General features: G+C 58.7%; 4 protein-coding genes across 4 annotated transcripts; all 4 read right to left on the minus strand.

Moving 5' to 3' along the window:
- Positions 1–1,502: 1,502 nt before the first annotated feature.
- Positions 1,503–2,696, minus strand: LMXM_22_1350 (conserved hypothetical protein; the record flags this gene model as incomplete). The annotated part of the gene is made up of 1 exon (XM_003875540.1): positions 1,503–2,696. One exon carries the CDS (start codon positions 2,694–2,696, stop codon positions 1,503–1,505), a length of 1,194 nt encoding a protein of 397 aa, XP_003875589.1.
- Positions 2,697–5,953: 3,257 nt separating this feature from the next.
- Positions 5,954–7,042, minus strand: LMXM_22_1360 (putative farnesyl pyrophosphate synthase; the record flags this gene model as incomplete). The annotated part of the gene is made up of 1 exon (XM_003875541.1): positions 5,954–7,042. The coding sequence occupies one exon, from the start codon at positions 7,040–7,042 to the stop codon at positions 5,954–5,956; it is 1,089 nt and encodes a 362-aa protein (XP_003875590.1).
- A 1,256-nt stretch (positions 7,043–8,298) lies between these two features.
- LMXM_22_1370 (intraflagellar transport protein-like protein) lies at positions 8,299–9,909 on the minus strand (the record flags this gene model as incomplete). The annotated part of the gene is made up of 1 exon (XM_003875542.1): positions 8,299–9,909. One exon carries the CDS (start codon positions 9,907–9,909, stop codon positions 8,299–8,301), a length of 1,611 nt encoding a protein of 536 aa, XP_003875591.1.
- A 2,178-nt stretch (positions 9,910–12,087) lies between these two features.
- Positions 12,088–12,894, minus strand: LMXM_22_1380 (conserved hypothetical protein; the record flags this gene model as incomplete). The annotated part of the gene is made up of 1 exon (XM_003875543.1): positions 12,088–12,894. One exon carries the CDS (start codon positions 12,892–12,894, stop codon positions 12,088–12,090), a length of 807 nt encoding a protein of 268 aa, XP_003875592.1.
- Positions 12,895–13,421: the final 527 nt, after the last annotated feature.

The raw sequence follows: 13,421 nt of genomic DNA on the forward strand, positions 1-13,421 counted from the left end.
AATTTCTGTCCGTGCAGGCCAGGATGGCTGATGCGCGACGGTGGATGCAGGCAGCAGCAGACGCGTCTGGATAATAAGACTCGGATCTGCGGCGCGCAAGTGCGTGTGCGTCACAGAGGGAGGGAGAGGGAGGGATAGCGCGAAATGGAGCGATAGAAGCTGAAGAGCGCAACGACCTGTTGTGGTGCGGTGCCGCGCAGCACACACACAGAGAGAGCGGTGTTAGGCAAGTTGTGCAACGCGGGAGGGGGACGACGAGCTCCACACACGGAATGGCTCGGAAGGGGGTATTGGAAAGAGGAGTCGATGCGACGTGTAGAGAGCACCAGAGCACACGAGAGACATGAAACCCACCGTCATGGAGGAGGAGTGGAGGGGGGTCACTGCTGCTGCTCAGATGCCTCTCTACCCTTCGTTTTCCTTTTTAGGTGAGACGTCGTCCAACTTGCCCCCCCCGCCCGCGAAACCGCGTGCAAAAGACGGGACGGGGAAACGACAACGAAAATGGGCACCAGGCCGGCACATCCCGCTGAAGGGTTGTGCAGAGAGGGCGGAAGAGCCAGGGAGAGACGATGGCAGAGGGAATGCGGGGCTGGGCCCCACCTCTGCATGAGCTCGTAGAGGTGCATGGGCAGCGCTCGGCTCGTCGGAGTGCTCCTCCAAGTGCTATTTCCGCATCCACCCACCCCCACTTCGTGTGCCAACCAACAACACCACAACGCTCACCGCCGCCCGAAAGCGCAACGGAGAGAGGCGAGAAGGTCTCGCGGGGGGCGCGTTGCCTGCCCCTTTTCATTTCGTTTTTTTGTTTTCGTTTTACACAAACTGTAGTCGATGTGACAGTGGTAGTGAGGCTCAGGAGTCGCGCCAGCGACTCGAAGGTCGGAAGGGAGGTCCTGTCGCAGCCGCAGAAGCACGCACGGGCACGCGCACACACACGGGTACCACCACCGCACAATCGGGAAGCATGAGAAAGCGAGAGGGTGGGGCTGGGTGGGTACGGGGGGGACACAGAGACACACAGACAGAGGGAAAGCAATGGAGAAGGAAAGGAATGGGGAGACGCCACAACGCGGGGGGAGTGGGAGAAGTAGCGATACCACCAAGTCGATTAATAATAAGGAGCGGGAAGAAGAAACGAAAGCATACACCCACACAGCGGCAACCACCACCAGAGACGTCGATCGTCATCAGCGGCACCCGCTCTCGTCACCCAGTCCCCTTAAGCGCACCGATTTCAACAGTAGTGTCTTATCCTGCCTCGCGTGCTAACATCAGACACAGACAGACACAGATAAGCAGGCAGAACTCAGCAGCATTTGGGGGAGGGGTCCTCCTCCACATCCCGCCTACTTCATTGCGAAGTAGGGACTGCGTGTAGCGGGAGCACAGCACACATGCGTACCGTGCACGTACGTCGATTCGGAAGGACCAAAAAATATATGTAAAGAGATAGAGGCAGGGTCCGCAGCCACGGCAGCTGTAATGGAGGACGCCTCTGTCTACTCGCTCTGTTGCACCGGCTCAAATGCGTAGGAGGAGGCGCCGTCGGAGATTGGGGCACTGGATTGCCCTTCGCCGCCCTCCGGCACTGGCATATATTGCTGCCGCCTCACCGATGAGTACGCCCCTCGCTTTCTAATGTCCTCCGCCCTCGCACCCGACGACCCCTGCGAACCGTCCTCGCCCACAGCGCTTGCGCTAGATGCGTCATTACGCGCCGGCTGCTGCGGCGGCGGCACCGAGGAATCGGCCTCCCCGTCCCTGTTGCACTCCTCCTCGTTCATATCCGGCCCATTGGCGTGATCAGCGCCGTGTCTCTTAAAGTTGCGCCGCTTGCGCACCACGAAGCAGGCGAGCGGGCCCTTTGTCTCCGGCTCGCCGTGCTGGCTGCGGTACTCGCCAAGCGCCCGCTTCTTCTCGCGCCTCTTGACAATGTGCTCGTAAGTGGACTGGTGGGTGATGTCGAGGTAGACGTGGAAGCAGATAAGCTTACCGAGGGAGCCAATGCCGGCGACAGCGATGAGCAGGCATACAAAGTTGAAGAATACGAGAGCGGGGAAGGCTTGAACAGGGCTGTGGTAGGCTTGCGTCTGCATGCGGCGCTTGAAGGCGTCAACATCGCGCAGCATCAACTGAATCGTATACAGACTTAAAGCCGTCACCCAAGCCATCCCAACCCAGGCGACGCCCATGAAAGTTGCGAAGAGGCGGTAGTTCTTGGCGCCGACGCAGCTGTTCAGCCAGCGACAGTGATGATCAAAACCTGGAACGCACTTGTCGCATACGCTGCAGTGCTTGCAGCCTAACTGTACAAATCGCCGACAGAAGACACACGGCTCCGTACTGGGCTCCGCCGACTCTGGCACGAGCTCATCCTGGTTGAGGCGGGGGAGGTCTGTGCGGAAGACAGCGGGGTCCTGCTGAGGGTACAACTCCAGCGCCACCTTCGTGAAGACCACAGAGGTCATGAGTACGGATGAGATGACGAGCACGGCGATTAAGTATGCGCCTTCGAAGAAAGGGATCTGTACCGTAAAGTGCAGCGTTGCCAGCACCGCAATCGCGGCCCAAGCGCTAATCTGCAGTGCATCTAGGGGGTACTCGTAACCGCTTCGGCGTGGGCGCACCGGGTCGCCATAGATGTCCTTCCACTCGCCCTCCGCGCTCTGCGGTCTGCAGCAAGGAAACAGCATTACGCAAACTGAAAAAAAAACAATAAGGTGCCCAACAAGTGCGTGTTAGTGTTACGAAATCCTTGTCGGTGGTGTGTGTGGGGGGGAGCACTGCCTGCCCTCGCTGGCGTGCGGTGAGACCGAGAGAGTGAGAAGAAAACGGAGGAGGAGGAGGGAACGCTTCAGCTGAGGGGTGGTCATCCCGTTTTCTAACCGGTCATGGGCGATTGCCACCAAATGTGTCGAACGCGGCCAGGTAGGCTGAGGGGAAGCGGAGTTCTCCATGCCGCCCCTGACGGGATTCGTGTTTCATTGTTTCCATGACGTCTGCGAACACGCAGGGCCCACCCTCCCCTTATCCATCCCGTCTCACACGGTGGATGTGATGATGGGGGCGTGGGGGTGAGCTGCCCTGAATTCGCAGACGAGGTAGCAGAACCAGTTGGCATCCCTTCCCGAGGATAAGAAGAGGAGAAAGAGATCCGTCAAGTCCCCCCACGCACAGAGGCACCCGTGCGTTGCCGCCGGGAGCCGTCCCGAAAGAAACAGCGGAGGCTTCTCACCCCCTCCCCTCCCCCTCTTCTCTCCGCAATGCAAAGAGGGCGAAACACATGTTTCGTGCAAAATGCGAAGGGAATCAGCGGTGGGAGAGGAAACGACGTCGAACTCCGTGACAGAAGCGTGGGAGATCGGCTGAGCGGGACAGGCAGAGGCACACGCACACCCACGCGTAGCCCCGACCTTGAAAAACAAAACCGAATCGAAGCTCCCACACACACGCACACTCTCTCTTCTGAGCACCGCCCCGACGAAACCGAAAGTTTTCTGGTCTCAGCAGGGGATGGTGGTGGTGGTGGTGGTGGGAAAGGATGGGAGGGAGCGGATCTCATCCAACCAGCTGCGGAAGAGAAGGAGAACGAGGGAGGGCAGGAGAAGCAAGATTCGTCATGATTAGCGGCTGTGGGGCACGCCTGTGCCATCGTGTATGCAAAGCCAGAGAGATGGGATCCTACGACATCAGAGAAAGGACACATCCGCGTTGCAAGGAGATACGCTGCGGAGTATGAGGAAGCCGCTGAGGGTGGGCCACAAAGACAGATTTACACCCTTACTGATCCCTTATCAGCTCCCGTCGGCGCGGTTAGGGAGAAGCAGCGTGGAAACGGCAGCAACAGCAGGGATGACCGTGTGAGCAAGCATGTAAACAACAAAGCCATCGTGCCGCAGGGGAGGGGGGGGGGGCAGAAAAAAAAAACAAAGAGAAGCGAAGACGGCTTGCGAGGAACACCCCCCCCCCTCCCCCCGACTAAGGTGACCAGGGGGAGGAGAAGAAAACAGAATGGCCACGAGTCCGAAAAGGTGCGCCTCCGTGCGCTTCTATGCGTCCGCGTGTTTCATCCACGTCCTGGGTACACCCCCCCCCTGTCGTGGCCGTTCCAAGTCCAGCGGCAAATGCGCGCTGCCTGCATGCACATCACCTCACAGAGGGAGACCACCGTGAGAAACAGACAGGTGCAAAGCTGTGCAAGGAGCACTGGCACACACACGCACACACGCACGCACACGTGCGCGCGCAAGCAAGTGAAGGAGACGGAAAATGAAAAGCCCCAGCGAAACATTTGCAAAGGTCAGGCTCCGCGAGACGGCGCTCTGATCTTTGCTTGCTCGCATGAGCAAGTCGAATGGGGAACGCGGAGGAGAGAGGAGGAGGGTGCGGAATCCGTCGAAGTTCTGGGGAAGCGAAGCGAGGCAGTGAAGAACTGAGAGGGGGGGGCGAGAGATCGTGTGGACGTATGAAGAAAATACCGGGACTAGAGGGTTGTGGATGCTGAAGCGACCATGGAAAACCTACCTAAGCAGCAGCAACAACGATGCCGGCATGAACTCCATTGTGTCCCGCTCCTGCGGGAGCCTGCGCGTCTGATGCTTGTGTGCGCGTGTCCAGGGAGGAAAAAGAAAAATCGACAGAGATTGACGATAAAACGCGCAGTTGCGTGTGTCGCGACGTCGCCATCATCTCGGCCGACGCACGCGTGCACGTGTCCGCCAGTGGGTGCGCTGGAGGGGAGGAAGCCTCTTCAAACGGCGCCTTCTTCGTTCTTTTAATTCTTTGCATGTACCTTCTCCCGTCGATGGTCCACCACAACCCCGCTGCGGATGTGCGCGTCCATCTTCGTGTTGTTCGCTGGCGGTGACGACTTCACTCGAGATCGAGAGAGAGAGGGAGAGAAAGACAGAGCCCGGGAGACGACAGGTGAAGAGAAGAGCGGGATGCGCGACGAAAAATTGGCGGTGGTGGAGAAACGGCAGGAGAAAGACCGGCGGATCCACGACAAGTTCAGCGCTTTTCAACGCCCTCCCCTCCTCCTCCCTTTACAGCCACACACACACACACACATGATGGCAAACATGCTATAAACACCCACATTCACACGCGCCGAAAGGGCGAGGGACGACGTGGCATGTACGCGGCGTCGGGATAGCAGCACGGGTTGTCATGCACCCCCAGCCTCGATTCTCTCTGCATGATCGAGAGAGAAACGTGCCGTGCGGGAGGGATCTGTAGAGTGCTTTCTTGCTCTCTCAATCTGAGGGTCTACCGCGTCCGAGGGGGGGGCACGCCATCAGCAGTGAGAGTGCCCAAGTTCTCTGTCGGAGCGCTTCGCGCTCTTCTCACGATGTGTCTGCCTTGCTGTATGTGTGCGCGTGTGGGCGTGTGCGGGTGGAGCTGTGGCACAGACACACACACATGCACACACATGCACCTTTCCCTCGTATCCTCAAGGAAGTGGGACCGAAAGGCACAGCGAGACACAACCAAACGGAAAAAAGGAAAATACGAACCGGAAGACTACAAGACGCATCGATGATCGCGCGGTGGCCTGCTTCCCTCCCCCCTCCGCCTCCAAGAAACGCGCACCCACGCCCCCCCCCACACATATACACATACGTGCAATCTACGCGCACGCTGGGTGATTGCAGGACGGTGGCTGCAAACGGTGCACTCGTTTCCGGGGGAAGGTGTGGGGGGAGAGAGAGGGAGCGAGGAAGCGAGGAAGCGAGGGGGTGGGGGGTTGCATGTTCGCGCCTGCAGACGTGTAGACATGATTGCTTACATGAACGAAAAGTTTGCATGAAAATATATATATATAGAACGGAAATCGCCTCGCGCATCCCTCCGCCTCTCCCCCCGCGTCACATGCACACGGACGGAGATCGAGGAAAGGAGCCGGCGAACGGGAGGAGGGGCAGGGGGGCCAGGCGTTTGCCACCACACCTTACTTTTGGCGCTTGTAAGTCTTTCCCCAAAGAACCTTCACGCTAGCCGCGAAGGCGGCATTCTGCGCTTCCAGCGCCGTGATGAGCTGCTCGATCTCCGCCACAACGGTCCTCTCGTACTCCTCAAAGCGGGCGAGCAGGTTCTGCTCACTGTAAAGCTGCTTGATAACGGCGACCTTGGCCGGATCAGTGGAGCCGTAGTTGGCCTTGAACTCCGCGACCCTCTCGGCCGGGGCGGTCGTCAGGAAGGTGACGGCGAGCCACGAGCACTTGGCGTCTTCAATGTCGGTGCCAATTTTTCCCAGCTTCTCTGGCGGGGTGAAGCAGTCCATCACGTCGTCCTGCACCTGAAAGTACTCGCCCATCACCATGGCCACCTTGTGCGTCGCCCCCTTGTCCACTTTCTCCATTGTCCCGCTCACCAGCAGGCCCATCACCAGCGGCAGCCAGTAGGTGTAGTAGGCGGTTTTGTACACGACGATGCGGCGGTGGTTGAAGGGTGTGTACTCGACGTAGTCTGTCGTGTTGGCGTGCGCCACATTGGCGTCCAGCTTCGCTGAGTCTACCATCGACGTGACGTCGTACAGCTGGCCAATTGTGGTAGTTAGATCGACGTCGTGGAAAATGCGCAGCACCTCGGCGAGGAACGGGCGGTCGGCGAAGTAGTGCAGCGCCATCTGCGTCGCCCAGGCCAGCAGAATGAGACCGTCATTGATGGCCACCTGCGTGGTCACCCCGGGGTGCAGGTACCAGCACGGCTTGCCGCGGCGAGTCTTGCTGTGGTCCATGATGTCGTCCTCCACAAGGAAATGGGCCTGCAGCATCTCGATCATCCAGCCGCACACGCACGCGTCGTGCAGAACGCGCTCCATCGCAGCTGCATCCATCTGCGCATCCTTCGCCATCGCCTCTGCCACGTCCACGACGCAGAGACCGCGGTTGTACTTGCCGCCGAGGCACGTAGTATCCATCATAGACTTCAGGTAGCCCTTGCGGTGGACATCCATTTCGAAGCGCTTCTCGGCATCGCTGAGTAGGAACTCCTGAACCTCCTCGTACACCTTCTGGAAGCGTTCCATGTGCGCCATGATGATGTCCGAAGATGATGTCGCTCGCTGCGTCTGATCCTGTGTGGTCTAAGACGAGCGCGACTCAGACAGCCGATAGGGATGGGGAGTAAAGAAAGAAAACAGCAACGCGGCTTCAACTTTAGAAAAGATGTTGACGTCCCAAGATGTAGATGATGGGCAGATAGGTTACTATGCCGCATGAAAGCGAGAGAGAGACACACCGGTGTGTGTGCGTGTGTGTACGGGGAGTGGGGGGTAGGGAGGGTAGGGGGGAGAATACAGGAGAGAAGGCCAGGTGATAATGGAGCTAAGCGAAATGTGAAGGAGGAGCGCGTCGGAAGAAGATGGCATGCAGCGCTGCACGACGTGCACAAGACAACCTATGAGAAAGAGAAAACTGTTTGAAAGCAGCAGCCCCCACAGGCCGCCACCGCCACTACCGTCTTTCCAACACGGCGGTGTCGTCGCGCTCCTCTCCCCCTTCCTCTGCTGACCCTCAACCACGACGTCGTGCGGGGACGCGTACGGGTGTACGCGTCTCGGCCACAGGCGTGTGGGGAGGCATGGGGGTGGAGCGATGATGGACACACGTTTGAAGGCAATGGTGTAGACCGAAACAGGAGATCGCCAAAAGGCAGTGGGTGCCGCCGCCCCTCGAGAGAGGAGAGAGAAAGAGAGAGGGACGGTGAACGCGATGAACCATGTGAGCGATGCGCCTCGGCGTACGCGGCACGTGGGCACGTACTTGTGTGGGTGTGTGGGTGAGTCCGTGCGTGCGTTTAGAGCAACGATGCTTTCGTCGGTCTCTCGCTCTCACGCCTGCTCACCATCATGCACAGTCACACCACTTGGCCACCGCCTCTCTCCTCCTTGCAACACACAGACGAACGCGCGCAGCCATACGCCTACACACAACGGCGAGAGCGAAACGCGGAGGAAAAGAAAAAGAAAGGTGTTCCCGTGTTGAAGAGAGAGGACATATCCACTTTACATGAACACGCCGTCTGGCCATCCCACGCGCTGACAGGCATGCGCGCCACAGCCGCAAGCATCCACGGAGAAGGGGGAAGGGAGAGAAAAAAAAGTCGTACACAACGTACATCAGCGCCCCTCAGCAAAGGAAAGAAAAACGTGCAAACCCCCACCGCCGCAACGTACGCCAATCATGTCGTCCTGCCTAGCATACATAAGGGGAGAGCAACAGAGAGCGACACACACACACGCACGCACGCACGCCGGATTGCACAGCCTCGCTTCTCTCTTCTCAACGACCACTAATGCGTGCTAGTGGGACTGAAGAGCGGCGCCGTCCCCATCCCGGCAATCCGAGAGGGATTCTGCAACAGCAGGTTCACTTCATCGACGATCCGCAGGCACTCCGCCTTAGTGCCAAGGTACTGCGTTTCCTTCTCCCTCAGACGCACGTAGTCTTCTAGGGAGAAGGTGGACTGCCACAACATGCGGATGCGCTGTTCCTGTGTGGAGAGTGTGGTGAACACATCGCCCGCGTGCAGCTCCTTCTTGCGCGCCTCGTACTCCGCCGTGAGCGCATTCAGGTGAACCTTCGACCCATCGCGTAGACGGGTATAGTAGGCTAGCTGTGCCCTAAGCACCTTGCGCGTGTCCTCCACCTCCGCCCGCAGCCCGTCAAGGTCGCTGAACTTCTCCATCTCCGCCTTCTGCTCCGCCATCTTGGCGTTGTGCGACGCCAGCTCCTCCTTGATCTTCTTGTCGAGGTGCGCCACCTTGTCCAGCTCCGCCTTGCGCTCCAGTAGTTCCTTCTCTAGGCGCTGGTGGGTCTTCACGTCGTTCTGAATCTGGTCGCGCCTCGCATCCACCTGCGTCGTCAAGTCGTGGAGGGTGTCAGGGTTGTTCTCCGACGGCATCTGCCGCTGCATCTCGAGGGCTTGCGAGATGCGGCTCAGCAGGTCGGCGATGTGCCGTTGCGCCTCGGCAATCTTATCCATCTCCGCCCGCTCCTTGTCGGGGTACTCGTCAATGAAGGTCTGCATCTCGCGGTCCTTCTCTTGCAGTTCCTGGAAAGCCTGCACGTTTTCGCCGCTGAAGTTCTTCACCTCCTCTTCCAGTGCGCTTTGCCGGGCACGCGACTCCTGCAACGTGTCACGAATGTCATTCACCTGCCGCTCCAGCACCTCAATGTCGGAACGGGTTGCCTTGAGCTGCCCAATCAACTTCTCCTGTTCCTCCTTGACGGAGAGGGAGCACTGGCTCTGCAGCTCTTTGCTCTCCCGTCGCTTGCGCAGAATGCCGCGCAGCATCTCGGCGGCGCGCCTCTTGTCCGGGTCGCCAGCGAGGTTCGCCATGAGCAGTTCTTGCTTTGCCTGCAGCGTTCGGAGCTCGTGATGGCGATCCAGCACCATATCCGACACCGCGAAGGCCTCGTCGCGGATGGCCTTGTAGGAGTTGTAGTCTTGGTTCTCGTTGAGGATGCGCCTGTCCAGCTGCTGGATTTCCTCCTCCAGCGACTGCAGCGTTGCCTTCGTCTTGGCGTCCGTGTCCTTCACAGCGAGGAAAAGTTCGTCCACCTTCTTGCGGCGGGCGATGTTCTGCTTCTCCAGCCGCGTAGACTCGTCCTTCACGGCAGCGAGGTCGAGCGAGCTCGAATTTTCCACGGCAACGTTTACATCCGCGAGTGTGTCCTTGAGCTTTGCAATATCGTCCTGCAGCGTCTTCGACTTCTCCTGCAGCTGCGTGAGCACGGAGCTGTTGCGGTCGATGAGCTGCTCCTGTTCCTGCAGTCGCTCAATCTCAGCCGAGAGCTCCGCAATCTTGGGGCGGATCAGCCCGATGTAGTAGCTACGGTCACCAACCTGACGTCCTGGACCAGCAGAGGTACCGACACCACTGCGCGACGCCGCCCTCATACCCTCGCGCAAGACAGCCGCCTCTGCTGACACTGCCACCGGCTGCTGTAGACTGCCACCGATGCCGGCGACTTGCATGCGATTTGTGCCGGGCCGGGCCTGGGACCCAGGCCGCATCGTGGTGCCGGGGCGCAGCCCACTGAACGTGCCGAGGCTCTGCGAGTTGAATCCGGTGTTCATGGCGTTGACGGGTAACTTTGTTCGTACGGATGCTTTCTCTAGGTTCGCAGCCCCACCACTACCCCTGCTTGGACAATGCGAAAAAGGGGGCAGGCAAGGATGGGGAGGAGAAGGGGGGGAGTTCTTCCTCTGTTGCTCTCTATGATTAGAGCACAGGCAACGCTCCGACGGAGAGAAGTTGACAAGGGGGAGAGTTGGGGGAAAGGGGGGTTGTGGCGCACTGGCAGGACGGTGATCCAACGCACCACGCATAAACGAATAGCTGCGAAAAGCGCAGCACCGAAGGTGCGAGAAGAGCGTGTGGCCAGCAGGGAGAGCGATGGTGCAGGTGGAGGAGGGCACATAAGATAGGACGAGAGAGAAAGGCGTGGCAAGCAATACGGATGGTATCCGGAGACAAGCTTTTGAGTTACAGACGGAGATGTGCAGCGCGCAAGAAATGCGGCGGGGAGCAGCAAAGGCCCCCCGCCCCTCTCTCTCCCCCTCGGGCTCCGCCCGCCTGCTCGCTAGCAAGACGCACACGCAAGCACACACAGACTCCCCCTCCTCCACCACTGTCGGCATCGTGGATGATGATAGAGAGCGAAAAAAGGGGGGTGCAAAGAGCTTGCCTATAAAACGGCAATCGATGTCTGCCTGTGTGCTTTGTGGAGGGGAGAGGGGAGAGGACGGTGCTTCCCCGACCTCTCCCCTCCACACCCACACCCACCCACCCACTCACTCACTCATCAAGCGAATTCCTGTTCACAGCGAACGGATCCATCAGCCGCCGCTTCCCCAAAGGTTCGCGCCTCTTTTGCAGCGCTTCCTATTATTCCGACCATTACGTTCTCGCGGCTTGTGCGTGTGCGTTAGAGAAGGTTGCCTTACATCTGGAGTGGTGTGCGGAGTGCACGTCTGCATGCGTGTGTGTGCGTGTGCCGCGGCATAATGCGGAACAACGAGAGAGGAGAAGCGGTCCACCAATGGCCATAGAGGTGCACCGCGGCAGCGATCGCCGTCCGCTGGGCTGTTAATGCTTGCATGCGCGGATCAGCAAAGGGGGGCAACTGGGATGCAGCGCTTTTCCGTTTTTTTCTTTTTTACACGCGCGCGCTTTAAGGGCAGCATACATGCACATTACGTAAGAGATCAAAGGTAAGAAGAATGTTAGGGACGGAGGAGAGCGAGCGTAAGAGAGACGGCACGCATGCACACACACACACAGAGGTAAGCATGCAGTCGCTTGGCCCCGAGTTGACCGTTTTTTGGTCTCTCTCTGTCCGTGGGTGTGTGTGTGTGTGCTCTTGTCGCTCTCCCTCCCTCTCTCTCGATCCAAAGTTTGCGTCCTCCACTCGTTAGTGTCGATTAACCGTACACCATGAAGCACCGGCAGACAGGTGGCCAACACATCAACATCCTCGCTAAGAACGACAGAACGGACACGGAACTACGAAAAAGACGAAGACAAGATGAGAACATGTCGCACGAGCGAACACCACACCGAAGAAGGGGAGAGACGTGGCGCCCGAAGATGTAAAACAACAAAACGCGGAAGAAAATGTCCGCGTATAAACAGAGAAGCAGAGAGAGTGTGGGGGAGGGTTTGTGCACCCGCCCATGTGCAGTAGCTGCGGCACCATCACAAAGCACCGTTATAGTAGCACGACAGCTGGAGCATGCGTCTCTTCGCAACAGGGCCAGACTTGTCGGTGTCCGTGCGCACACGTGCATGTGCCAATACTGCCTCACACATGCACACACATACACAGACGTCTGTCATTGCGATGCAGTGCAGCGAGAGGAGATGAACAAGGGGGGGAGAGAGAGAGTCGTAGAGTGCGTCGCTGGGAGTGCGAGACCGGCGACCGAGACACTGCCCGCCTGTGAAGGATCTTAGAAAGCTGCCACGACGGCCAACCAGATGTGCGGTCACACAAACACAAGCGTACATTGGCTTACGTGACTCTCCCTCCCTCCCTTGCGTAAAGATACACGCGAGAGAGAAACAAACCACCGCTACCACTCAAGGTCCTCCAGGCGTGCCCGCTGGCGCCGCGGCAGCTCCTGCTCCACCTCCTCCTCGATTACAAGCTTATCACGCTTGCGACTCTTGCTCTTGTTGCGTCCACCGCGCACCGTCTCCCGATCCTCCTCCTCCTCTTCGTCCTCCTCGTCCATCACAAAGTCGGGGAACTCTTCGTCCTCGTCCTGCTCCAGCGCCTCAAAGTCCTCGCGGTTCTCTTCCTCGTCGAGAAGCTTCTCGAAGGCCTCTTTGTTGTAGTTGATGACGCTATCGTAGGTACCCTTGCGCAGACGGTTGAGTAGCTCCCTCTCGATCTCCATCTCAATGCGGGCCGCGGCCTCTGCCTTCTCCTCTCGACGCAGCAGCTTGTCCTCCTGACGCTTGTTCACAGACACGTACTCGTCCTGCGGCTCCATCAGCATTTTTCGCTTGCGCATCAGGTACTGCTTCAGCCGCAGCAAACGGGCCTTGATCTTGATCACCAGCTTCTGGTCCCACCACTGCAGCTCCTCGTCGATCTGAGCCAGAGCCTTCGGGAAGGAGACGTCGAGCTTCACCTTCTCCCACTGCCGCCGCGGCAGGTGAGCCCGCTCAGCAGTCTTGACGTACAGGTATAGTTCATCCTCGTGCTCGATGACGGTGGCGTACTGCGCGTTGGAGAGCGGGCACACACCACGCTGGCAGAGACCAGTCACGTTGTACGGGTTTCGGCAAAAGCGAACCTTGTCGTCGTTCGTCTTCACCTTGAATGAGCAGAATGTCTGGCCCATGATGTTCCACATCGCATCATCGTGGTTCATGGTTGCTAACTAAGAAATCCTTTGGCAGCGAAAAAAGGGAAAAGGCAGGAAACAACCGCCACGGCAGAGCGGGAGACGACGACGAAGGCAAAGGACGAGAGCTGCCCCGGTGAACTCGGTATGCACGCACACGCACACCGTTGGAGATGGGAGCGGAGCACACGTAGTGGGGGGAGGTGGGAGGTCCACTGCGCCTACGTTTTATCCTTGTCAGCTTCAGCAGTCGACTAGCACACGAGTGTTCGTTTTCGAGCACTGGCACGGCACACACGAGGGGGAAAGGGAGAATAGTGAGAGAACAGCGGAGGTGGAAGAGCCGACATACAAAATGCGTCACACACGCAGCGAGAGAGTGGTCAGGGAGAGAAGTGGACAGTAGCAGCTGCGGGGATGTGTTGCCTTTCACTCGACTGCATTGACACCCGCATCTTGAAACAGGTGGAGCCGCGGTCAGTCCGCCAACTCCTCCTCCCCACTTCAACCGCCCACGCACACACGCACAGAGGCCAACATGTTACCGAAGGGCA

The sequence above is a fragment of the Leishmania mexicana genome, chromosome 22, assembly GCF_000234665.1.
Source record: "Leishmania mexicana MHOM/GT/2001/U1103 complete genome, chromosome 22".
Classification (NCBI taxonomy): domain Eukaryota; phylum Euglenozoa; class Kinetoplastea; order Trypanosomatida; family Trypanosomatidae; genus Leishmania; species Leishmania mexicana.